This window comes from Tursiops truncatus, chromosome 1 (assembly GCF_011762595.2).
Source record: "Tursiops truncatus isolate mTurTru1 chromosome 1, mTurTru1.mat.Y, whole genome shotgun sequence".
In the NCBI taxonomy this organism is placed as follows: Eukaryota; Metazoa; Chordata; class Mammalia; order Artiodactyla; family Delphinidae; genus Tursiops; species Tursiops truncatus.
Genome location: NC_047034.1, coordinates 71,344,370 through 71,358,075, shown reverse-complemented (window position 1 = coordinate 71,358,075; position 13,706 = coordinate 71,344,370). Strand labels below are relative to the sequence as shown.

Here is a 13,706-nt window from a genome sequence, read left to right as displayed (position 1 = left end):
GTGGGCAGCATGGCATCTTTCTGGCTTCTGCAAGCCCTTGCGAAAAACTTTATTGACAAAGCTGCCAGAGAACGAACAGTGAACTCTGCGGGGGAGCTGAGGCTAAGCTGGATCCGGGCAGATGGACTCACAGCTAGGAGTATGACTTTGCTTTGTCCGACGGTGGTCATTTGGCCCATCCTTCTGCCCGCACCCCGCACCCCCGCCACATTTGAGCCGAGCGCCTTTCAGATTACTAGTTAGGGTGATTCCACTTCTCCCTTTTCCCCCATTATTTAAACAAACAAAAAACGTGTATGTGAAAATTTTCTTGGAAAGAGTCAAGCATAGCGTAAGAGTAAGGCCCTCCAATACAGGACTCTTGTAGAGGCACCTCGGCCCTTCAGCTCCCGCACCCCAACCCAAAGATTTCCACTTGCATGTTCATCTCTCACCAGTCCAGCAAACATTTATTGAACACCTGCTGTCTTCCAGTCACGATGCTGGGTTCTGGAGACACAGAGATGAGCGATCCAGACACTGTCCCTGCCCTCACAAAGCTCAAATAACTTCAGGGGAAAAGATCCACAGGACTGAGAAGGTACACCCTTAAGCGTTTCTGCCCCCGGAAAGATCACCTTGGATTCCAATTGCTTTCTTAAACCTTAAACCTAACCTAAAAGGCAAGGTGTTCAGGGGACCTGTGTACCACTGTAATGGGAACATAAATTCCTTTTCCAGACACCGACCTTCTTTCTGTTCCTGAAACAACCTGTCTTTCCCACTTTTTGGCCTTTCACCTGCTGTTTCTCTGCCTGGAACACTCGTTCTCCTGATTTCCCATCAAGTCTCAGCTCAAATATCATTCTGGCAAAGAGGTTTTCCCTACTGAAATTGTCATATTGGTTTAGTTGCTAGGCTTCTTTATTATCTGTTATCCCAAAAGAACAAGCTCTTTAAGCGCAGAGGCTTTTTTTTTTTTGGCCGCGTGGGGTCTTTGTTGCTGCACGTGGGCTTTCTGGCTTTCTCTGGTTGCAGGGAGCGGGGCTGCTCTTCCAGGGGCTACTCTTCGTTGTGGTGCGCGGCCTTCTTATTGCGGTGGCTTCTCTTGTTGTGAAGCTCAGGCTCTAGGCGCGCAGGCTCTAGAGCACAGACTCAGTAGTTGTGGCACACGAGCTTAGTTGCTCCGTGGCATCTGGGCTCTTCCCAGACCAGAGATAGAACCCGTGCACGCTGCATTGGCAGGCGGATTCTTAACCACTGCACCACCAGGGAAGTCCCAAGCACAGACACTTTGCCTGTCATCTTGCTCTTTCCTGTGTCTGTGCCTAGCTAATAATAGGTGCTCAATAAATATTGAATGAATAAGTGTAGAAATTCAACCTCTTTTGGGGTATCCCAATCTACTCCAAGCACCCTCTGATGCCCAAACCCACTTCTTCCTCCTTTGCTTTCCTGTGCTGAGGGTTCCTACGCATCCCATGTTGCTAGGACACACACTTACCTCTATCATCAGCTGCACCCCCACTTTCAGAAAGGATGACGTCCTCCTTTAATGCTTTTTCTGTCGGCAGATTCAGCAGGGCGGGGCCTGCCCCTTTAAACTGGGCCGCACCTGCTCTGGTCAGACTGGTTTGGAGACACAGGTAAAGGGAGGGAGACTGAGAGGAATACTCGCAGAGCCAGCAGGGAGCTGGGCAGCTCCTTCCCGGACACTGGGGACCCTCTACCTCTCTCCAGATGGAAAGTAAGTGGGTGTCATGGGTCCAGACACTAAGGGTTAGGAGGTCCTTGAGGAGATGGAGAGAGGGGAATCAGCCCCATCCAGAAGCAGTGAGATGGAAGGCGGCAGGGAGGGAAGAAAGACCAGAGAGGAGGCACGGGAAACAGTCTTGATTAGACTTAGAGATCAGAATGAACAGACTCAGGCCCTCCGGAGACATTGTGGGTGGGTTACTGAGAAGTTTGGAAACTGACCACGTATCCAGATTGGTGACAAAAGAACAGGATGCACTGCTGTTGCCAGTTCCTTGGGACAGATCTCTTGGCAAATCATTGGTATCAGTTGCCAGGAGAGTTCCAGTTGGGGATCTGCAGGGGAATGGGAGGTGTGGAGGTGAAGGGGCAGCTTCTCTGTCCCACAAGAATATCCTTAGCGGGAATAAAATCCTTGGCAAAATTCTAGACCTCTCCTTTTCCTCCCATTCCTGCATTAGGGTGGCCATGACCCCAGGGGTTTTGGTGGAGGGGGTAGAAGGCATGGGTGGAGGCTGGCTGAGGCCACAGCTGCCAGCACCTGTGCCCCCTGACTCACCCTCTCCTGCTGAATAGCACTTGATGTCGAAACGGTGCCTCCATTTCGGCTCTCACTTCCCTCCTGCCTCCCTCTGTTTCAACACCTTCCTCCGGACCATGTTCTCCCTAAGGTCCCAGAAAGGACTAAAGTCCATGAGGCCGGCTGCCCTGGAGACTTCCTGTTCTGTCAGCCCTTCCTGAGGGCCAGAGGATGGCAGCTTCTGAAAGAACTTTACTCCCTCCAGGGTGACATGACCTTGCGGTAGACCCCAGAAGTGAAGCCCCAGGATGACAGAACCCGAGACCCTGGCCCTGCTGGAAGTGAAGGGGCCGGAGGCCCTGGAGAAGAGCCCACCCCAGGCTTTGGTCCCCAATGGCCGGAAGCTGGAAGGGGAAGATGGGGTTGAGTCCCCTGGAGCTGAGTCCTCCAGAGCGGGATCTTCAGCTGGGTCTCCCACAGCCGGAGAGGGGACGGAGGATGGTCTAGACAGCACAGTAAGTGAGGCTGCCACCTTGCCCTGGGGGACTGGCCCCCAGCCCAGTGCCCCGTTCTCAGATCCCCCTGGCTGGAGGAACATTGAGCCTGAGCCCCTTAAGTCAGAGCCACCCACCAAGCTAGAGGAGTTGCCCGAAGATGACGCCAGCCTGCTGCCCGAGAAGGTGGCCCGGGCCTTCGTGCCCATCGACCTACAGTGCATTGAGCGGCGGCCCCAGGAAGACCTCATTGTGTGCTGTGAGGCCAGCGAGGGTGAGCGCCGCCAGACCTTCCTGCCCACCCGGGCCACCCACCCTGAGCCCCCGGAGCGCAAGTGGGCCGAGGCAGTGGTGAGGCCGCCTGGGTACTCCTGTGGGTGCTGCAGGGGACGTGGAGGCCATGAGGGGCTGAGGGCCATGGCCTCAGTGGGAGCCGCCCTCATCCTCTTCCCCTGCCTGCTCTATGGGGCATATGCCTTCCTGCCCTTCGATGCCCCGCGCCTGCCGACCATGAGTTCCCGCCTCATCTACACGCTGCGCTGCGGGGTCTTTGCCACCTTCCCCATTGTACTGGGTGAGCCTGGGCCCTGCAAGAAGGGAGGGGGCATGTGGGAGCTCGGCTGGAGGGCAGGGCCTGCCTGGCTTGGGGAGCAGGGGAGTTTCCCTTCACTAGACCTGGACCCTCAGGGCCTCCCACACCCTGTCACCCCCGTGTGCCCACCTCCTCCCAGGACCACCTCAGCCCCACCCACGGTGCAGAGCCCATGCCCATGAGCTCTCTGCTACAAACCCTGCCTCCAGCTTCCTCCCTGCCGCTCCTCTCCTGACCCTATGTGTCCTCCAACCCTACCCAGGGATCCTGGTGTACGGGCTGAGCCTGTTGTGCTTTTCTGCCCTGCGGCCCTTTGGGGAGCCACGACGGGAGGTGGAGATCCACCGGCGATACGTGGCCCAGTCGGTCCAGCTCTTCATCCTCTACTTCTTCAACCTGGCCGTGCTTTCCACCTACCTGCCCCAAGACACCCTCAAACTGCTCCCTCTGCTCACTGGTCTCTTCGCCATCTCCCGGTGAGCTGGGGCTGGGGGTGGGGCAGAGGGAGGTGCTGGTGCTCAAGAGGCCCAGGCATCTGAATGTCTGGAGAGCCAGGGAGCTTTCTGGATTCTGCAGCAGCCCAAATGTGCACCCCGGAAAGTTGAGTCACTTTCTTCCTTGTACTTTACCTCACCTGGTAGCAGGTGATCAGCTCATATGTCTTTCATAAGAGACATGTATCAACCTAGAACTGGAAAGGCTTTCAGGTGTCACCTAGACCAACCTCCCACCCCTTGCGGCCACTCCTCTGTGGCACTCTGGTCAGGTGGCCACTGGCTGAACACTGGTTGAACAGCCCCTGTGACCAAGTGCTTAGTTCTTTGTAAGGCAGTCTTGTTTCATTTTTCAGAAGTCCTAATTATTAGAAAGTCCTTTTTTATATTGTGCTTTTTTATATTGTGCTAAAAAAAGAAAGTCCTTTTTTATATTGTGCTAAAAACTGACTCTGACCTCTGTAATTGCCTAGACAAATTCAGATCTTTGAAAACAGCTCTCAATTCCCCCACTCCAACACTCTGCTTCCCCAGTGTTTACTTTGCTAAATGGCCCTGGTCCCTTCACTATCCTGTGTCCTTCCCTCTAGGCAGGAAATTCTCCTGTCAAATGGGAGGGATGGGGGCTGGTCAAGGGTATTGTCCTGTTCGTACAAGCCAAGGCCACATAGGTCTCATGGCAGCCTCATTACTCTGCTTTCATTTAGAATTTGTAGGCACCTGAAATCCTTAGGGGTGTTTTCACGTGAACTACTGTTAACCCAGAAGGCACCTTGGAATTTCTGAAGCCAAATGCAGGCTTTCCATTTTGTCCCCTAATACATTTCCTTTTGTTATTTTCCATAGAGCATTCCAGGTAGCTTTAACTGCTAAAGCATTCTTCCTATTTAGCTTAAATCTGTCTTCCTGTCACTTCTGACTGTAGTCTAGTGGTCATTTGTCCCACCAGCCTCCTGACCATCATTCAGCCCTGCAAGTTCTCCCAGTAGATGTTTCCCAAGATAAATATGTTCCTGCTCATGTAACTCAACCTCCCATCTCTCTCTCTCGGGGAATGCTGGTCTCAGACAGAAGTTGGTTTAAGCACCAAGAATCATCAGGGAGCTAAAGGACCAGCAATCGTCTGGTCCATCTCACCCATTTTACAGAGAGAAAGTGACTACAGATTGGGGGAGAAGACTCGCATAGGTCAGTCAGCAGCAGAGGCAGGACTAGAACCCAGGTCCCTTCCTTCTCTCATCCAGGGTCCTTCTTCCCTACCATGGGCAAGTTACTTAAGTATTTTGTGCCTCAGTTTCATCATCTGTAAAATGGAGTTATTGTGAAGATTAAGTGAGTTAATTCATGTAGAGTGCTTGCAACAGTCTAGTACTTGGTAAGTGTTCACTAAATGTGAACTTTCCTATTATTATGATGCTATGCTGCCTCCTGGTGCAGTAGAAAAGCAGCAGTTACTCTTTCCTCCGTTTCCCAGGTAAAAAAAAATAGAGACATCACAATTTTGTAATAAGTGATCCTTCATATATTAAGAGGAAGCTGCTGCCCTCCCGCCACTGAGGAGTGTGTATTTTGAATGGATCTTCCAAGAGGGGAAATTTGGTTGTGCCTAGTCCATCCCTCTGGGCTTCAAGCTCTCTTGAAGCTGGTTTCCTTACTCTCTCCCTTCCCTGAGGGGCAGGAGACGGGGTGATGAACAGGCATGGGTTCAAACCATGGTTTTACTATTTCCCCAATGTGTGACTTTGGACCAGTCTTACTTAACCCTTTTGGAATCTTAGTTTCTTCATCTGCAAAAGGGGAAGTAAATACAATGGAATGTACTGCAGCTGTGAAATAATGAAGCTGTTTATATACTAATATAACACAATCTCCAAGATACATTAAATGAGGGGAAAAAATCAATGTGCAGAACAATCTCATATTTAGTATGCTACCAAACTTCCAAAAAAAAGAGAAAAGGAAAACATAAATCTTTTCACTCATATAAACATCACGATGTACAAGAAACCATAATACTGGATGTCTGGGGTGGGAGTGGAACAGAGGTGAGAAGGTGAAGGACGAGAATAGGGTATCTGGGAATCAGTAAAGGAAGACATTTTACTATACTCACTGGTACCTTTGAATTTTGAACCATGTAAACTAAACGTATACTGCCTACTCAAAATTATTTAATTAAAATTTGAAAAGTACACAAAGAGGGAGGTGAACAATATTCACACTTCATAGAGATGCGGGGGTCTAAATTAAATTAAACATTGCCCCTAAAGTAATTGGTACCATGCCTGGCACATGGTTAGTACATAAACACTGGCTGTCTTTAGAGGTATCAGTTGTGCTGACCAACACCCAGCTACTGCCTTCACTTTGTATTCTCCCCATCATCAGCCTGTTGCCAGTTAGCTCATGTACTCCCCTCAAGGAAAGCCCGATCTTTTCTTGCCTCCCAGGCTGATATACTGGCTGACCTTTGCCGTGGGCCGCTCCTTCCGAGGCTTTGGCTACGGCCTGACATTCCTGCCCCTGCTGTCCATGCTGGTGTGGAACCTCTACTATATGTTCGTGGTGGAGCCCGAACGCATGCTCACTGCCTCCGAGAGCCGCCTGGACTACCCTGACCACGCCCGCTCAGCCTCAGACTACAGGCCTCGCTCCTGGGGCTAAACCGCCCCACCCCCTTGCTCCCAGCCCTGGTACCTGGGTGGGATGAACCCACCTACTGCCCCGGCAGGGGTCCCATCCAATCAGAGCCTGGACTGTCCCCTGCTCTCCGAGCTGGGGCACTCCCCTTCACCTTTGGAGCCTGGGACAATTAGGCGGGAGGGACTCAGACATTCCTTCAGGGAAAGAGGTGGACAGCCATATTCCTTAAGGATGCTGAGGACACAGGACCAGGAGCAGAGGCATGGTTCCTTCCTGAGCAGCCTCCCACCACTGCCGCTAGGGCCCACAATGGCTGGACTCTGCTTCACTCTCCAGCCTCCTGTAAGGCAGCCAGCAGAGCCACAGCCAAAACTCTGACCATTTCTGTGCTGGGTGTCCAAGCAGAGGGCCTCAAAGAGACTAGAAACCTTGCCCATGCCTAAAGGTAATGGCTGGCCATCAGATCAAATAGGACGTTCATGTCTGGTGAAAACCTTCTTGGGGACCTGTATTCAGGACCCTCCATGACTGGCCATATAGGCCCTTGAGCCTCAGTCAAGTCAATTACAGCTGTCCCAATCCAGTGTGGCTGCCTCCTCCCTTCCAACCCTTTAGGTCCCTGTAACCTTGCACCTCCATACTGCCCAGAAGTCATACCTCTCTCATGGGAAGAGGAGCAGACAGGGAAACCTGCCTCCCAGGAGGCGTGTATGTGTGTGTGTGTGTGTGTGTGTTTGTGTGTGTGTGTGTGCGTGTGTGCGTGAGTGCGTGCGCGCACACACCCACACCTGTGGTGGCTGGGAGTGGTGGGAAGACATAGTGGTTGATGTTAACCCCATGTGAATGTGTGTGTAACAATAAACAACTACCACTGTCTTCCTTGGCTCTTCCTTCGTGTTTGCGCCCTCGTCTCAAGTGTCCCATCCTTGTTTGATTCAGACTGCACCAGGGACCTCCCAGCTCCACATGTTGAAGAGTGGCTGGCAGGAGCCTGGTCCCATGGCAAGGGAGAGAACTGGGCCTGGGGAAGAAACGGCGCTGCAAACAAGAAATTGCCTTCCATGCCCACCTCCAGCCCTCTCATTCCCTGGAACCAGACCCAGCAACACTCACACACTGAGAGACAAGCCCTGGGGAAAAACTTAGTCTATTTCATGCCCTCCAGGGTAGCAGACAAGTCAGAAGGCCTCTCATTTAGGCCTGTGAGTCCCATTCAAGGGAAATGGGGGGGTGGAGGGGTGGGGAGGCAACGCGGAAGGGACCCTCCCTCTAGCAATCACTCTGTCCCTGGTCCCTCCTCAAAGTTTGAAGGAAGCCCCACCTGGGTCCGCAGGAAGTTGAGGCTGGTCTCTGAGGTTCTGCAGAAAAGCAAGATGTGAAAAGGGAGCAGCTGGCTAGGAATACTGACCCTCAAACCTGCAGACCAGCAAGGCAGGTCCAGTAATGTCCTTCCCTCTAGAGAGCAGGCCTCAGTTTATAGGCTGATATTCTGAGTACCGCTTGTGGCCCAGCAGCAGAAACACGCCTCCTGCCAGCAGCACGAGCGCTGGAGCACCCAGGGCCACTGCCATGATGCCTAGGACTAGCGAGGACAAGGCATCTACTGGAGGGGTGCCCACGCCCAGGAGCATGGACCTAGAGCGAGCAGAGTGAGAAAGAGAGGTGAGCAGGCTTAGCGGGGAAGGCCGAGAGGCCCAACCCTCCTCCACTTCGACCTCCCAAACCCTTGGCCCAGGCCCTGACTCTCACCAGCTGAGGTAGTGTTTGTCCCAGTAGCCAGGGCCTGTGGAAGTCCCAAATGTCAGATTGAAGGCACAGAAGTTGTTCTGGGACCCAAAGAAGGCTCGGACAATGGGTGACTGGGGGAGAAGGTATGCCAAGGTGGGGTAAAGAGGGGAAGCTTGGCAGGGCATGGCTGATTCCCGGCCCCCCTGCTTCTGAGAGAAAGCCACTGGTCGCCACTGCATGAAGCCTGATGGGAGGGAGCCCCATAGCAGCTGGTCCAACTGGGGAGAAAGGCAAACAGGCAGGATGAGGAGGACCCGTGGTGCCCGACCTTTCTGTTCCCCCACCCTCTCCCAGCCTCTGTCTGTCACGAGTTGTCCTGAATCCTAGGCCTGGTTCTAGAACTCACAGGCTGTTTGCATCGATCTCTCCTCTGTAGAAAGGGGAGCTGGACTGGATGGCACTGGGTCCTTTTCCAGCCTCAACACTCAGCAAGCCTGCACTCAGCTCCCTCCTTTGGGCCGCCGGGCCCTTGCAAATCCCATCTGTCAGAGCACTAGTCACACTGTACTGCCTTCCCTCTGGCTCCTCCACTGAGAGCAGAGACTGGGCTAATTCATTAGCACAGTGCCCAGCACTTAAAGGAGCTGAGTGAAGTGTTGCTAAATGGTAAATGGTTGAATGATTCTCTGAGGTCCTAATGGGGTCCCCCTTCACCCCACACCCATCTGCTTCTCTGCTGGAAGTCTGACCTGGAAGACGGCAGGTGCATATTCATCATCGATGGAGTGCTGCTCCTGCACTGAGGGGCAGTCAGGGCCATGGCCCAACGTGGCTACCTCCAGCCCAAACAAGGAGTGGTTTCCCCGGGGAGAGGCCCCAACCAGGTCCACCTCTAGCTGGCAGGTGTCCGCTGTGTGCAGGAGGCGAGGGGGTTGGGCTGGTCGGCCAGATCCGGAGAAGGCCTGAACCTAGGATGGAAGAGGCATGGGAGGTGTGGGAAGCAGGTGGATGCCTGTGTTTGAAGGCAACCCCCATCATTAACTCCCACCCTCGTAAACCAGCCTTTTGAGTTCTGATTCCCCATACCCTTACCCTGAAGGCCAGGCTGCCACTGGCAAAAGCCCCAGTGGGGTCGTGAATGGGGTGGCCTCGAAATGTGGCGCTCAGGGTGGCAGGATCCAGTGAGTCAGTGATGTTGGCCCAGGAGAAATTGGCCAAGGAGTATGGAGGATATGATTTTCCTGGAGGCTTTGCGGCTGCATCGGCTGTGTCGGTGCTGTCAAACTCAAACAGCTGGCGGGTGGGGGTGGGGAGGGACTAGGCTTGCCTGAGTCCAGCTTTCTCCTGAATCACCACCACCACCCGTTCACTGGCCCCACCCCAGGCTCTCATACCTGACTCGACTTCACCTACCCCCAGTCTTGTTTCTCCCTCTAACTCGAATGAACCCTCACCTCTGCACTCTTCCCCTTGGTTCTCCCCCAACCTCCTCACCCTGGTAAAGACGATGGCAGAAGAAAATTGAATGCTCTCCTTGGGGAGCACCACGAGACCCCCGTCAGGCTCAGAGGAAATCAGGAGGCTCCAGTTGACACTCAGGGTGCTGTTGGGGGTGTTGGTGGCCACCAGCAGCACGGCTGGGGGTCCCAGGCTGCTCCACACATAGTGCAGGGTGGAAGTGGCACCCACTGCCCAGATATGAAGCAGGTTCTGGGAAGTGTCCAGCCAGTCAGAGATGACCTTCAGAGACACCTGGAACATGGAGCAGTGGAGGGTCAAGCAAACAGGATCAGGGAGAGACACAGAGCAAAGAAGTTTGGGGATAAGGAGAGGGGCCTTGGAAAATGATGAGGAAAGGGTGGGACCTTGGGGGCCTAGGCAAGAGGAATGCTTGTGGGAGCTAACAGAACCTTCTTGTAAAGGGCAGAGGTTGGGTGGAGGAGAGGTGGGTAGAGCCAGAACTGCCTTGACCCTGGTGGAGAGATCAGGGCACAAGGTTGAGAGGAAGAAAGAAATCCAACACTTGTTTGGACCTGGCTCACTCAGGGCTAAGTCAAGGTCCAGGTTTCACCAGAAGACAGGAAGCTCTCATATCCACCCTACTCCACAATCCTGTCCCATGACCCATGGCTGCTCCAACCCCCAGTTTGAAAAACTCTTTTGTCAATGCAAGCACACTCCACCCCCACCAATTGTTTGCCCTAGATTCCAACCACCCTTCAAGGTAGCATATCCTGAAACACCTACTGCTCTAGCCCCTCACCTGGCGGGTCTCCTCCCCCAGAAGGCCAAACGGAGCTGCTGTCAGAAGTAGGCTCAGGAGGAGCACGGCGATCCTCATAGCTTCTCACGCAGTCCCAACTTCAGAAGGCGGAAGAGACGCTGAAATCATGTGACTCACAGATTCAGCTGATCTCTTTAAAGGGCGGGACCATCACAACGGTTCTTAAAGAGACCGCCTCCCTTAACCCAGATTTGTGAGTGAGAATAGAATCAGAAAGGTTAGGAGTTCGTCATCCCCAAATGACCTGGCAAGCAAGCCATCCCAGGCTAGATCTGCAGACATACTCCCAACCTCTCCTACCCAACTGGTCCCGCTAAAGTTACCTATAAGCAGGCATGATGTCTGGATTCAACATCCAAATGTAATCTATAGAATGACTCTGTGGCAGGGAAGGCACTGAGAAGAATTTGAAGGAATTCGATGGGAGAGATAGCACACCTCAGAGGGTTCTTTTTGTCAGTTTTTAATATTTATTGAGCCCCCAGCTATGCAGGTTCTTGTCCTGGAAGAGCTCACAATTTTATTGTGGAGAAAAGAAACCTCAGAAAACAGGACATGAAAGTGATACATAATTGTCATAGGAGGGAGTTCATGTCTGGCTGAATGAATGCACTTTTTATTTTTCTTGTTTTTTTTCTTTAATTTTTAAATTTTATATATATTTTGGCTGCGTTGGGTCTTTGTTGCTGCGCGCGGGCTTTCTCTAGTTGCGGCAAGTGGGGGCTAATCTTCGTTGCGATGCACGGGCTTCTCATTGTGGTGGCTTCTCTTGTTGCGGAGCACAGGCTCTGGGTGCATGGGCTTCACTGCGACGCGTGAGCCCTAGAGCGCACAGGCTTCAGTAGTTGCAGCACGTGGGCTCAGTAGTTGTGGCGCACAGGCTTAGTTGTTCTGCAGCATGTGGGATCTTCCCGGACCAGGGATCGAACCTGTGTGCCCTGTATTGGCAGGCGGATTCCTAATCATTGCGCCACCTGGGAAGTCCTTTCTTGTTTTTTTGTTTTTGGTTTGTTTGTTTGTTTTGCCTAATCCTAAAATTATTTTGGCTAATAAAAAATGCATACAGTACAATATTCATAAGGTACCAAAGGGTACCACCCCTATTCCCCAGCAACCTGGGTCCTTCCTTGAGACAACCACTATTATCAGTTTCTCATGTGTCCTTCATAAAATATTCTATGCATGCTCAAGTGTATGTTTTGTTGGGGTTTTTTGGCCGCGCCATGTGGCATCTGGGATCTTAGTTCCCTGACCAGGGATCGAACCCGTGCCCCCTGCAGTGGAAGTGCAGTCTTAACCACTGGACTGCCAGGGAACTCCCTCAAGTGTGTGTGTGTGCGCACACTTGATAATACATATATACATATACATATATACACATATATATATGTATAATAAGATACAATGGAATCCACTGTTCTGCAGTTTGTTTTCTCATTTATATATTGAGGAATGTTCTGTATCAATGCACTTGGAGTTGTCTCATTCTCCAGTCTTTCATTGCAGGGCGGACGTTCCATGGGTATATTTAGCCAGAACCTTGATAGTATCCAACATTTTGCTACGGCAAACAACACTGAAAGGAATATCCCTGTATGAAATGCATTTCATACATATTTGTAACCAAATCTATAGGATAAACACCCAGGAGTAGAATTGCCCAGTCAAGTTGCCCTCTATGAGGTTCATCAATTGACACTCACACCATGTCTGAGAGCCCATTTCCCCCACACCCTGGCAAGTGCTTACCAAACTTAATTTGCATTTCCCTATGAATAAGGTTAAACATCTCTTCATGCTTTATTAGTCATTTATTTTTTGCTTCTCTGGAGCTATTTATACACTTTGCCTATTTTTCTGAGGCCCTATCTTCTTTTTTTTTTTTTTTTTTTTGGGGTAAGTGGGCTTCTCACTGTTGTGGCCTCTTCCGTTGCGGAGCACAGGCTCCAGACACGCAGGCTCAGCGGCCATGGCTCACGGGCCTAGCCGCTCCGCGGCATGTGGGATCTTCCCGAACCGGGGCACGAACCCGTGTCCCCTGCATCGGCAGGCAGACTCTCAACCACTGCGCCACCAGGGAAGCGCGGCCCTATCTGCTTAATGGCCAAGTTCTAAAAGTTCAAGGAAATCAACTCTTGTACTGTTGCAAACATCATCCTCCCTCTCCCATTTGTTCTTTTTTTGCCATGCAAATATTCTATGTAGTTACATTTATTATTTTTCCCCACTCTGATAAGTATTTATTTATTTACTTACTTACTTACTTACTGCCACACTGTGCAACTTGCAGGATCTTAGTTCCCTGACCAGGGATGGAACCCGCGCCCTTGGTAGTGAAAGCGCAGAGTCCTAACCACTGGATTGCCAGGGAATTCCCCTGGTAAGTATGTTTTTAAATCTCGTGTCTTCTTCTAGTACTGTTATATTTAAATCTTTCAGTCGCCTGGAATTAATTTTGCTGTAATAAATGAAGAAAGGATCCAATTTAATTTTTTCCCCAAATGGCTACTCTAGGATAAACTAAAGTTTCCTTAAAAACTTTCATTTTTCTGGCCTTACTACCCAAAGCAATCTACAGATTTAATGCGATCCCTATCAAATTACCCATGACATTTTTCACAGAACTAGAACAAATAATCCTAAAATGTACATGGAAGCATAAAAGACCCAGAATTGCCAAAGCAATCCTTAGGAAAAAGAACAAAGTAGGAAGCATTGCCTTCCCAGACTTCGGACAATACTACAAAGCTATGGTAATCAAAACAGTGTGGTATTGGACTTCCCTGGCAGTCCAGTGGTTAAGACTCCATGCTTCCACTGCAGGGGGCGAGGGTTCAGTCCCTGGTTGGGGAACTAAGATCCCACAATCTGTGCAGTATGGCCAAAAAATTAAAAAAAAAAAAAGATACCAGCGTGGTATTGGCACAAAAACAGATGGAACAGAATAGAGAGCCCAGAAATAAACCCACACACCTATAGATAATTAATCTTTGACAAAGGAGGCAAGAACATACAATGGGGAAAACACAGTATCTTCAGCAAGTGGTGTTGGAAAAGTTATACAGCCACGTGTAAATCAATGAAGTTAGAACACACCCTCACACCATACTCAAAAGAAACCTCAAAATGGCTTAAGACTTAAATATAAGACATGACACCATAAAACTCCTAGAAGAGAACATAGGCAAAACATTCTCTGACATAAATTGTACCAATG

At 51.1% G+C, this 13,706-nt stretch overlaps 2 protein-coding genes across 4 annotated transcripts; one reads left to right on the top strand and one right to left on the bottom strand.

Moving 5' to 3' along the window:
• Positions 1-1,576: 1,576 nt before the first annotated feature.
• TMEM79 (transmembrane protein 79) lies at positions 1,577-7,353 on the top strand. Its single transcript, XM_004321620.4, has 4 exons — positions 1,577-1,726; positions 2,520-3,322; positions 3,603-3,816; positions 6,285-7,353. The coding sequence occupies exons 2-4, from the start codon at positions 2,563-2,565 to the stop codon at positions 6,496-6,498; spliced, it is 1,188 nt and encodes a 395-aa protein (XP_004321668.1). The 5' UTR covers positions 1,577-1,726; positions 2,520-2,562; the 3' UTR covers positions 6,499-7,353.
• Positions 7,354-7,606: 253 nt separating this feature from the next.
• Positions 7,607-10,617, bottom strand: GLMP (glycosylated lysosomal membrane protein). 3 transcript variants are annotated; one of them, XM_019933249.3, is made up of 6 exons: positions 10,469-10,617; positions 9,700-9,957; positions 9,298-9,498; positions 8,955-9,173; positions 8,227-8,483; positions 7,607-8,112 (listed from the first exon to the last, which is right to left on the bottom strand). In XM_019933249.3, exons 1-6 carry the CDS (start codon positions 10,544-10,546, stop codon positions 7,947-7,949), a joined length of 1,179 nt encoding a protein of 392 aa, XP_019788808.1. In that variant the 5' UTR covers positions 10,547-10,617; the 3' UTR covers positions 7,607-7,946. The 3 variants fall into 3 exon arrangements, with proteins under 3 accessions (XP_019788808.1, XP_019788813.1, XP_073662348.1); XM_019933254.3 differs by having other exon boundaries at positions 7,607-7,835; XM_073806247.1 differs by lacking the exon at positions 8,227-8,483.
• Positions 10,618-13,706: the final 3,089 nt, after the last annotated feature.